Raw genomic sequence first — 12,711 nt, forward strand, 5'->3', positions numbered from 1 at the left:
TTTTTCAGCTTCTCATGCCCAGCCAGGGCACCTGACCCAAACTGGCCAACGGTGTATTCCATACCATGGGACGTCCCATCTAGTTTAGGAACTGGGAAGGGGGGGGCAGGGATTCGCCGCTCAGGGACTGGCTGGGTGTCGGTCGGCGGGTGGTGAGCATCATTTGTACATTTCAATCCTTTTATTACTACTGCTGTCATTTTATTAGTGTTATCATTATCATTATTAGTTTCTTCTTTTCTGTTCTATTAAACCATTCTTATCTCAACCCAGGAGTTTTACTTCTTTTCCTGATTTTCTCCCCCATCCCACTGGGTGGGGGGGGAGTGAGTGAGCGGCTGCGTGGTGCTTAGTTGCTGGCTGGGGTTAAACCACGACACTGATGTATTACTTACCTTTCTTTTTCTTTTTTGTCTTCTTTCCAATGTCTTTCCTAAGCCTCTTCCTCTTTTGGCTTTTTCCACCTCTCACTCGTTTGGTTCGATCCTGGGTTTGTTCTTTACTTATTTCAATACATTCCTCCTTCTGGACAAGTGACTCTGATCCTACCTTTCCTTCTCCCAAAATATTAATTTTGTTACCTAAAATGACACATTTATAGTAGTGGAGCTTTATAGCAATTACATTCTACAGTACTAAGGTATAAAGAGCAAATGCCAAAGTTTCAGTATATTAAAAGACAGATGCCCTCTCAGACTTGCCCTTTGTTAGTCACATCATTTCATGCATCTTCTCAGCAGCTCACACAGAATAAAATCCCACAAAAGTGAGGAATCGTAAGTAATTACTAAGTTTAGCGCACAGTGTACAAACACAAGGGAACTGAGCTGAGGTTTTATATTCAACCTGAAGCATTTCTTCCTCCTTAGCTTAAATGTTAGGCTATGCAATTTTAACAGTGCCTAGTTGTACAAAACATTGGTCCCTCTAGACTTCCTGCAAACTGCACATCAAAAATTACAAAGGATAAAAATTATTGTTCTGTAGGAAAGGAAATTATTTACATATCTATTTTACTGCCCCAGAAGCATCCTAGATCATTGTAAGGAGACAGGAACAACCCATGTCATCAATACTAGATAAAAAATTATTGTTCCATATACCCAGAAATAGGGAAGGAAATTTTTTATCTATTTTTACTGCCCCAGAAGCATCCTAGATTACCATAAGGAGACAGGAATAACCCACATCCTCCATACTGGGTTTGACAAAGACAGTAACAGCTATAATACAGTTACAGACCCTACCACCAGCATCACCACCTTACCTCCAGTACTGAGTGGAAGGGGGTGTTTTGTTAAGAAGGTTTGGAGTCTCACAGTCAGTCCATTTTCAGAAACTGTACTTTCCTAAGACAACACAACTTTCAAAAAGGTGATATGCAAAAGGAGCGTGCTGGTTTTAACATCACTATAAATGATATTCCTTGAGTGGTGTCAGAAATAAATTTTCAGTATAAAGGAAAAGATCCCTGGCTACAACAAAGGATTCATTTCTCTTATTACTACCACGTATTTGAATGGCTCTAGAGCTTTTCTTAAGTCATACTATAATGACCACTAGATTATGAAGGTTAGAACTTCAGCAAATCTCCTCAAGTTTAAAAGAAGTCATCACTGGAAAAGAAATGCTTGATTCTTTCACTGCTACAGAGGCTGAACAGAATTTTCTGTAAAACAGTATTTTTTCAAAACATTTTACATTCCAAAGGAACTTCTAAGGAGCACAAAACCAAAATGCCAGCACAAACATTGAGAAAATGCCTCCTACACCGTATTGTATCCATCTTAAATCTGAGCCTGAACTGATTGCAATGTATTTGGAGTTTTGCCATTCTCAGCAAAACCCATTCCTCTTGTGAGGAGTTCATTGGTGATAGAAGCTGGTCAGACATAGAGAGGAAAGCCAACACTGAAGAATTGCAGGAGGTCCTGTTAATGCTGAATAACTAGGTGACAGAACAGCAGATGAAATTCAGAGTGAAGTGATCCTGCCTGAGGTCAAAACTGAGCAACTCTAATTTTACATATACACTGATAGGCTCTAATCTGACCACTACTTAGGGTAGGGTAGTTACAGGCAGTTCTGTGAAAGTACTTGGACTTGGTAATGGTCAAAAAGCAAAGCAAATGTAAGGAATTCTTAGGAAAGGAGAGCAACAACTATGCACCTATAAAAATCTACAGTAGGCCTCAGCCTGAATGCACTACATAATTCTATTTTCACCTTAAAAAGGATATAGTAGAACTAGAACAGGTTAAAAGAAAGGGAACAAGAATGATTAAAGGCAGAACAGGTTCCATGCTAGGAACAGTTAAGTAATCTAGTAGATGCTAGTCTTTAAAAAGAGATGATAATGGGAAACATCAGAGATGTTTACAAAATCAAGTGAAACTGAAAGGGTAATGGAGAATATTTTTTACAGCTTCCCTTAGTACTGCAATTATTAGAGAGCTTAAACCATCAAAAAGGAAGTGGTGACACATAATAGGACTTTGAAACACGTTGCTACATGAGGTTGTGGATACTAAAGATTTACATGTGTCCAAAAAATGATTAGACTATTAATGATAGAAGAAAAAAGCTATTAGCAGCTTTGAAACATCACCCTTGAGTTCAGAATGTCCTTGAGCCAAACTTGCAAACAGCTAGGAGAATATTCTGAGGAAATACCACTACACTTCTACCTTGGTTTTACAACCTTCCCTACAAACCTTTTACTGGCAACCATCAGAGACAGGACATTAGCCAGAACTGGAATGGCCATTCTTATTTGCATATATGGGGCTTCCTAGTAATTTTTTTTTTTTTTGCTGTGTGTATTTCCTTGTTCTGGATGTTTCAGTTTTCATCTGACAACTTCTACATTTCAGACAGGGAAGAGGCACCATAAGTAATCTAAACTGTTTACTTAATAAAGTATTTCTCCTTTGGTTGAATGCATTATCAAATTCAGTTCAGATAAAATTTACATCCAATTCTTTCATTCACTTCAGCACAAAGATTTACTGTGTTTGGCATGCGTTTCTTTCCAGTGATGCAAGCCTTACTGAGACACGTGACTAAGAAAGCATGCAAGCAGTAACATTTTGCTATCGGTATCTCAACCTTAAGAATACTAAAATTTGGAAAAGTCATTACAGCATGTAAATTTTAAAATACCCACCTTCCTAGTCTTATTGATGATGTAGCTTGTCCAGATCCAATTGCGTTTTAGATGCCCATAAAAGCTGGAATCCAGACCTGCAGCTCCTAACCCATCTCCAGGGATAGTTCCATCATCAACCACCTCTCGGCTACCTCTAAGAGAAAAAGTAACAAAATATACAGTCATTATTTTGTAGGGAGTACCTTCTCAGCTGCTCTTAAGTGATGTGTTTGCAATGTGCAGAACTCCCCGTGCCTTGCCCTCCCAATTTAAATAGGGCTGGGAAAGAGAGGAAAAAGAGAGATGCTCCTTCCCTTAACCCTGTTCCAGAAGTAGCATGACAACAATGCTTTTCCATTAAGTTCTAATCCTGGATATTTAATGACTGAGCTTTCAGTTTAAAGATTACACCCAGAGCAACTTCACTATTGTTAACTTAAGTTCCAATGGCAATGTTAAACTGTTCTCAGCACTATTCCTGCCACAGAACTAGAGAAAATAACTGCTCAGAAGAAAAACTTTCTCAGGACAAGTGTGGGGAAAATCTTCCACAGGAACTAAAGGCAATCATAACCCTGCATTTTTCATACTGACTGTAAAGCACTGGTCTCGCCAGTTTTCTAACAAGTAAGTTAAAGCATGTCTTAATACACATACAAGCCAAAAAACTACAATGCACCACAATTCTCTCCCTGGAAAGCGGATGAAACTGACAATGAATAGCACGTCATGGATGAACTGGTACCCTTCACAAATGAGCTATATAGTTTTTCTTCTTCAGAAATACAATACTTTGCAAGAAATCATGGAGACAAACTTAATTCCTCAGAAAATGAAAATGAAAATCTAACCATGAATGAGCTTTGCATATGCAGTAGATAACAGCTCTGACAATTCACTAATAACACCAAAGAGTATTTCTGAAATCCTGTTTCACCTTATGAAAGATTTTTTGAAAGCTATGATGAAAAATTATTTCAGTCAAGCTTTCAATAGACAACTCTTTCATTATAACATAACATTAAATAAAAAAACCTGTTTCTTGACCTTAAAGATGTTCCAGTCATCTCCAGCTCAACTGCAAGTCAACATCAGATACCCAATTTAAAAGATTTCTTACCATACAATGGAGACAATTGAAAGCTGAGAAGTGGACTGAACAGAATTTTTTTCTATCAGCCACGATCAGTGGAATTAGGTTCCCTCAACTCCATTAATTTTTTTTAAGATAACTTGATATATCTACCTGTAATACTGAACTAACCGAAAATACTTTTAAACAGACTGTTTATTAAAACAGAATAGCATATCAACAAAACTAAACCACAGTACACTGCTCAATATAAAAAGTATAACTGGCATTCTGCATGGCTGTCACAGTTTCTGAGTATGCAATCCTCTCAAGCATTCTGGTTGTGATTAGGCAGCAGATGAATTGCTCCAGAGATCACTTACAGATTTCACCAGTGTACACCAATACCATATTAGAAATTATTCTGTGAACAATATGCAGCAGATTGCAACACAGAAGGACAGATTTCAAAATGTGACACTGGGGAGCTACTGAAGCTATAGGGTATTTGAGATACCATGTTATAAAGCACAGGAACAGAGAATATTTAAATTTTTCCCTTGCATTAACTGTACTTAGGAAGCATTCCTTCCCTCTCAACTTTACTTTCCCCAAGACTCTTGCAACACACGTCTGTACTACTTTGGAAGGAAATCTGTTCCTGGTTTTCCCATTCCTCTAGCATGAGGACCTGCTTGGTAAACAAGTTACTTGTAAACATGATACATAACTACACAGCTTTTTAATCAGATAGCCTCTGAATTACAAGAAAACCCCAACCCCACAACACTCAACTGAAATGCTAGAGTCTTAACTGCATTTGCTATTAAATAACATCCTCAAAACCACAAGTTCTTTTTGACCACTCAATCAACAAAACAAGGATGAAGATGACATACGTGGTATATTCCAACATTGCACACTTTCGTTCCAGATTGTGTTTATCCACTGCTGACTCTTGTTCCATTTCTACATCTAGTGCAGTCTCCTCCCCTTGAAGATTACTTCTCTTTGAACGAGGACAGCGGACGACTCCTAGAAATACAAATGGTTTTGACTATCAGCGTAAGTAAGACTTCAATCCATTTTCAATCCACCCTGCTATGCCAAACTACTGCTCCCAAACAGTACTAATATTTTTACCACTTCCCAATAAAACATGCCACCTTCTTAGAGAGGCTAATGGTGTTCCAGTTAATTTCCAATACAAGGCACTAACTTGTCCAAAATTGTATTCAGGGCAGAAATTATGGGAGGCTGGTACCCTTTATAAGGAAAAAAAATTCAGCAGCTGACTGATATTTTAGGCATGGATTGATCACAGCCTTTCAGATGCTCAAGTACGTCAACAATCCTCCAGAAACGATTTGGCAGGTTGTGACTGCTGAAACACAATGTGAACGTTTTTCATGTCCGACACCTTCATGTTGGAGATACATTCAGGATACAGCAGAGGAGTCATGTGATGGTTTTATAGTAACAGAACTCAAAGGTAGGAAGAAAACCCAATTTCTGGCTTACTACTGCTTTTAGGCTGCCCGTGCTACAAAGACAATAGAGCAGGACTGGATCTCAGGCAGGTATCTGATCTAGATGCTCAATATTAAAATCCAGCACAGAGTAATTTTCCCCTCAAGGCTCAGCATGGAAAATACTTAACTACAACACAAAAAAGCTTTCATAATCATGCAGACTGGTGAAACAATATCATTCCCATATTTTGGGGGCTTAAAGTAATCATGGTCTGACTAGCCTGCAAAAGCTGCAGCAATCACAAACATGCTACCATTTGACAAATGTGTAAGGAGCCTTTTGGACATGACTGCTTCAATGCAAAAGAAAGACAAAATTACAAATAGATCCTTTTACCTGGCTGACTAAATTACAGAAATACAGAACAGTGTTGTCTAGGGTTTCAGGAGAAGTATCTTACCTCCAATTTTATATTTTTTTTTTTTTTTAATAATGTATACTTGTAGCTGTATGTCCTGTTTAAAAATGTAAAAGGACTAAACACAAAAATAAACTCCAAAAACCTGGGGTACATAAACTCCTTTACCTTCCACTTCTCATCTAACTCGGGCTATCTGTTAGAAGGTTTAGCAACATCCTTCTAAGGAAAAGGGCTCTCTGTTTAAACTGGTAGAGAGCTATGGCAAAAGTATACCAGGAACTATATTTGAAAAGGCTTTTTCACAACTGGATTAAAATCTAACAGGGCTATTACCAAATTTGATACTTCTAACAGGACAGCAATGCTTTTCCATTAACACTGCTCTGAAAATTTCAAGTGTATAGGTCTGTTTCTTGGATCTCAATTTCATAGAATTGTATGGACAGAACTTCTAGGTTTTTCTGATGCACAAGGAGACCAGCCAAGAGAACAAAACATTGGAAGTGACAAAACAGAGCCTGCCTCAAGTTTTAGGAAAGGAGGAATTGTGACATGAGCAGAATAAACAGTAAAGGTGATAAAAGTGTACAGTTATACCATACCCAATGGTGTATTAAGGCAGACACACTGCAAATCAAACCAGAAGTTTTCCACATCCTGCATGGTATTCAGAACATAGTAGCGTCTCTCAAATGGGCGGCTACTTTGTGCCAGGTTATAGTGGGGGTCACAGATAGTGGTATCAACAATCACAGCATTTCTCTTCATATACACAAAGACCTGTCAAGTACAGTATGTTTCAGGCTGGTAGGTAAAAATAATTGAAACTGCCTAATCTACAGGACATACAATTATTTTAGGACTGTTTAGCATCTTCTCAGTCTTTGCTATTTTGAGACAGTGCTCTGATAGAGGACACACCCATCCCCACCCTATTGCACTGTATTCCCAAACCTCCCTTGTCAGCAACCCAGAAATTTCCTTTCTGAATTTAGAACAGTTTCTTTTCCCCCTTGTGCACAGGATATTACGAGTTTCCACAGAGAGTGACTATTTCCTACAAGCTCTCATTCAGGATTTGAATAGCTGTGTTTGGGGTCTAATCATCTTTCTTATCCTCATAAAGTATATGTTGGGACTGCCTTCTCCTTCTCTGTTTATAAAAAGATGCGTAAGAATGTAATTATTTTACTCTGATCAGTGACTTTATTCTGTGTCAGATATCCAATGCCTAACACCTTGACAGAACAGAATGCTCATTTTTCATGAAGTGCTGCCAGTCTGGAACTTCCCAGATCATTATTAAGTGCAACATCCAGCACTATACATTTCAGTAGCGTCTTTCCAGATGAAGAGGCAAAAATTATCAGCACAACTTGCAATATGTCACTTGGATCTGGAGGTTTGCATATATACCTGAAACATCAGTGTTTTACTTAAATACTTAAGGTAATTACAACCCCCAAATTTTGCATGTTTCACTGGACAAATAACGTGAAGGATAATGGCTAAGTTTTAAAAAAAAATTACCTGGTCTTTGTCTTGAAACTTCTCTGTTGGGCCAAACTGTATCAGTCCCATGTAACATAATCTTTGAAGGTTTTCTACCACTGAAAAGATATACCTCCTGCAGCAATATTAGGAGTATTACAATTAGCACTCATGAAGACAGTAACGACACTAGAAAACATACCATTTCCATGCAGCAACCTGAAGTTTCAGGAAACCCTGCTTTTTTTGAAATACTGAGTTTCAGAATTTCTGAAGTGATATTTTGTTTGAATTGTCAGCCTATGGAAAATATATAATATCCCAAAGCTCCAAATTTCCTTTCCTCAAATCATAAACACAATATTTTAGTCAAATACTAACTAAAACTTTGCTAGCAAAGAACAAAGTTATCCAGAAATACCATACGTAAAAATGAATCAAACAAGGTCAGGACATCAACAGATCTGCAGACAATTTCATGTTATGAAAAGAAGACACGAGTAAGAAAATATGACTGCTAAATATGGGCTGATAAACCTTCACATGTGTGCATACAAAGAACCGGGCAACGATCCTTGCAGTTAAGGTTGTTTAGAATCACTGCTCCAAGAAACTGCTTTCAGTTGCTTATAGCTTTGGCAGAGCAAAAAGTGCAGCATTTCCCATGCTGCATATCTACTTATATGACAAAATTCTGGAATTTTCAGGAAACTTTTGCAAGATCTAGTTTCTGAGAGAGAGTTTGTCAAAAATTCAGCTTTGCCCACATTTAACTCACTAAGATCCGTGCAGTTAAATGCGAGTTGTATTTTGGCAGGAGTTTTCTCTGAGGCTTAAAGATCATTTGACAAGCCTAGAAATACTGATGCAAATTTGGCTAAGTTAGAAGTTTTAGTGAATGGGGTGGGGGCAAAGAGACAACTTGGTTATATGTCATACTGTTTTGCATAAACCTATCAGATGGAGCCTGCAGATTTCAGAAAATACAATAAATCCAGTTTCCTTGTTACTAAGATTTAGCAAGTAATAGGTTAGGAATTGCAAACCTGAACTGACCACGAGTCCTGACAGCTGATACTGTTGTCTAGCTCTATTCACTCACCAATTACATGTTTGCAGGTTTGCAAAATGTTGTGTAAGCCTCCCACCATTAAAATCCCTGCCATTAGCAATGACTTTCTGAGGAAACTAATATGGTGCTGTAGATTCCACATATTCAAATAATTTTCATTTAATGTTGCTTTCCCTTCCTATCTTCAGTCCAATCTCAATTTTTAAATCTCCTAGATGAGGAATGGCAAACAACAGCAGACATGCCACTGAGAGCATGAGTAGAAATTGAATGGTATGTATGAGAGACAGGAACTGCAAAGTGTGGCATCTTCTGAAAGATTTATGAAGGACAGCAACATTTACACTCTATTAAATTCTGAATTTAGCAGCAGTCAGGAGTGTGTTTTATACAGAAGTAACATCCTGCTGATGAGTTATGAAGGACAGAACCTCCCAGCTCTCAAACACTCCTGACAGCATGCATGAATATTGTTTATTAGTTTCTTATTACCTTCTATTTGGGAGAGAAAGATACAGTTTGGCACACTATCCTTAGAAGATTGATGATCCTTGTCTTAAGTAACAAAGTTCTCTTTGACACAAACAGGAAATAACTGAGAAAAGAGTCAACCACTGTTGTTTTCTCCCTAGAGCCATTTACTTTGACTCATCTGCTTACCTTTTGTAGAGAAGCTGCTGTCGGACTGACCTTGGAAGAAATCTGATCAGAGTGTGCTTTTTTAGTGGATCATTTAAAAAATCTTCCAGACCATCCACCTAGAATTATTTTAGAAGTTAATCAAAATGTGAAATATAACTATCTTTTAAAGTATCAAGCTTTGCTACCAGAACTGTCGACTGAAATATTTTCTAAGCAAACGTTACTGCTTTTGTAAAATGCTTAAACATTATTCTTGTTAATCAACGAGGCAGAAGATTCAGTGAGATTATAAAAGGCTCTTTGAAAAACACTAGTTTAACAATTTGCAGTATTACAGGACTATGCATTTTTTTCAGTGTGGCTGTCAAAGCAACTAACTTTTCTCTAAAACAAACTATCAAGAACTGAAGTGTCTACTCTCCAAAGGCTAGTTTTGTTAAAACAGACTAAGAGGGTATTTGTTACTGCTTATAGGTACAGTTGGTATTATCAGACTTTAAAGTAAAACAAATGTAAAACAAAAAAAGCACTATACCTTGTAGCTTACTTGTACTATCTGAACAAAGAGTGAGAGAGGCAAGCAGAGGAGAATGTCACTAACAAGAGCCCATCCAAATCCAAACTCTCTGTGAACTGGGAGAGGAGGGACATAGCGCATCCATGACACATCATCCACGTACACTAGGAACAAGAAGACTGGCTTAGATTCAGACAGGACAAACCTAATAGTTATACTAATAGTTTTATTGTGAGTGTTCAAGCAGAACACATTTAGCAGTTCATAGTCTGGAAATCTGAAAATCTAAAATGACCTGAAAATTATGTAAGCCATTGACTTTCAATCTTCTTTGAAGTGGACTTTTACAGGTTTTTTTCAGTGTTGGTGAGGACTCTTGAAAAGCACATTTAAGCCTACTAACAGTAAGTCTGCACTTCTTTCTTAGCTTACACAGACATTTCAGAGGATGCCTGAAAGCAACAAATCCAATGAATTCACATGTTCTGAAGTATGAAGATGGCAGTTACAGTAACCTCGTTAAGACTGTTTTTCACTAAGATAATCTCTTCCAAGACTTAACTATCCTTACAGCATATTAAAAAAAAAATCTTCTGGATACTCAATCCAATTATTTCTTTTTCCATACCCAATAGCATGGAGAACAGTTTACCAACCACCTCTAATATCCTTTTTCACTTTGGAAGACATGTATCCTGACTCCCTTGCTACAACTTCTTTTTGGGAAAGAAATAGAGGGTGGCAACATTTTCTAAGTTAGTTTAAGCAGTGATTATGTAACTATGGTTTCAGTGTAGACCTATCCCTACAAAAATTAAATCTAAACTATTTCTCCAAATTTACTCCAGATTATTCTGAATTTGAATCCTGCTCTCCAAATTACTATCAAACTTTACATTATCCACAATTTGAGCCTACTGTATTTCACTATCCAGAACAATGCCCCTGTAGGATATCCCTTTCAATTTGAGAACAAGCCATTAATAATATGAGTCATTTTTTCAAGCATTTCTGTTCCTACCTTGAAGTGTTTTCATTGAAATCATATTGTCAAACAGTTATGGAAATACTACACGGAACCATGGCAAATTCTGTAGGAAAGTCAGGATGTGCCATTTCTTACCTGTTTGATTAGACAACTCTACTTCAGTCTCCTGTGCAGAGATTTCAGGATTCACCACAGTTGTTGTAATTTCTAAGATCCCATCTGGTTGTGCTTCAAGTACAGCTGCATTCACATCCAGCCCTTGTTTGCTGCCTTTTTTCTCAGCATCGCTACCTCCTTTTTGCTGTGTTCCATTTAAAGGGTGCCCATAAATTAAGTACCAAAGGAACATGTGGACCATTCTTAAACGGGGCATTTTGGGAAGAAAGCCAAGAGAACGCCCAAGTCCTGGAACTGAGAGGGAAGATTAAGTAGCAAAGAGAAATAAAGAGAGGCTTAGAACAGAATTAGGTACCTCTGCAAAACTGATGCAAAACTGAAAACCTGAAAGGAAGACGGGCAGTTGAAAGTACATATATAAGTTACAAATACTGAGTTACAAGTAGTAAAGAAGTAGTAGTGAATGCAAATACTCCAGTTTGCAATTGTAAAAAAAAATAAGCATCTAAGAAAACATTGGATAGTGAGATTGCTTTAACGTAAACTCAATTTTTCTTCTATAAAATAAGAAAAAACCCGATTGTATCTTAGGAGAGCCCAACATCTGAAAGTGATTATCAATAACAAATGGGAAGTGAAAGATGACAGAAAAAACCAAAGGTAGTTGTACCTGTAACAGGGTGATAGTTTTTTAGCTGTGTTATGCCCATTTTTTCATCGGTTTTTCTTGCCCGATTATTATTATCAGCTTTACATGAACTTTCTTGTGTTTCTCCTGAATCAGGAGCTGCCTCTTGCCCCAAGTTTTCTTCCTCAGCATGGTCCTGGGATGTTGGTGTCTGGGGAACTTTAATCCTGTATTAAAACCACACAGCACTTTGGTAAAAATTAAGCAGAGTTCAATTCCTCTTCTTTCCTGACTTCAGGAGATATTCAGCACCTTGCTTCATCTTTGTGCTTCCATTTCTCTGTTGCTAAAGAAGAGATTTTTCTTTTCTTTTGCTTACTTTGTGTTTATTTCCTCTGCATATTTTTGCATGTACTAGATAAGCCAAGTTCCCCATAAGCCATCCAAACCATCATTGCAACTTGCCTGTTTGCGGTGCTTGAATTGGAGATTCGGAAACGCACCTGCTCAATGGCACTTTTTACAAGGGGATCATTAGGACTCACTGAAGGATGCACAACAAACTCCACCTGTTCAGAGCAGCAGAAAACAAACAAAAGGTATTTATGGAGATACTGGCTCTTAATCAGCTGCATAAATTATCAGAGATTAACAGACAGTTAATCAACAGTAGCCATAATGGATGAATCCTATGAAGGTTTAATAATTCACAGAATATTAACACTTTTGGATCAAAACTCCCATTGCTAGTTTGTATTAAGCAAGAGGCCTGACTGTATGCTCTCTGTACCAATAAACAGTTAATGTCATTTCTACAGACATCAGGTTTTTTGATTTTTAAAATCTGAAATATTTGGGGAACAAACACTTAAACTTGCAAATATTAGGCTGAAAGGGAAAAATGAAAAGTCATACCTCATAAGGCCAAACTCATACATATTGTTGCTGAAAGTACACACACAATTCAGACTGTGCTCTACAGTAATTGTGCAGCAGGTAATTTTCGACAGATTCTCTCCCTGCTTATGAACATTTCACACTAGAGTTACAATGACAAGTCTCAGCTTTACAGCTACAGACATTTTACTTCCATAAACCTCAGTAACAGTGGATTTTTGTTTTTAAAAAAATAGATAGCGTTC

The 12,711-nt window shown here is 37.5% G+C and overlaps 1 protein-coding gene across 2 annotated transcripts in view; it reads right to left on the minus strand.

Annotated features, from left to right (window-relative positions):
- The window catches only part of GTF3C1 (general transcription factor IIIC subunit 1), a 45,351-nt gene that overhangs the window by 16,616 nt on the left and 16,024 nt on the right, over positions 1-12,711 (minus strand). For both annotated transcript variants that reach the window (XM_075059427.1, XM_075059426.1), the window contains exons 13-23: positions 12,035-12,138; positions 11,612-11,796; positions 10,960-11,235; positions 9,855-10,000; positions 9,338-9,435; positions 7,645-7,741; positions 6,717-6,894; positions 5,120-5,255; positions 3,167-3,302; positions 1,268-1,349; positions 396-581 (exon numbers count right to left, since the gene is read on the minus strand). In XM_075059427.1, coding sequence (XP_074915528.1) covers positions 396-581; positions 1,268-1,349; positions 3,167-3,302; positions 5,120-5,255; positions 6,717-6,894; positions 7,645-7,741; positions 9,338-9,435; positions 9,855-10,000; positions 10,960-11,235; positions 11,612-11,796; positions 12,035-12,138 — 1,624 coding nt within the window. The remainder of the gene's footprint in view (positions 1-395; positions 582-1,267; positions 1,350-3,166; positions 3,303-5,119; positions 5,256-6,716; positions 6,895-7,644; positions 7,742-9,337; positions 9,436-9,854; positions 10,001-10,959; positions 11,236-11,611; positions 11,797-12,034; positions 12,139-12,711) is intronic.

Source organism: Buteo buteo, chromosome 29, assembly GCF_964188355.1.
Source record: "Buteo buteo chromosome 29, bButBut1.hap1.1, whole genome shotgun sequence".
NCBI lineage: Eukaryota > Metazoa > Chordata > Aves > Accipitriformes > Accipitridae > Buteo > Buteo buteo.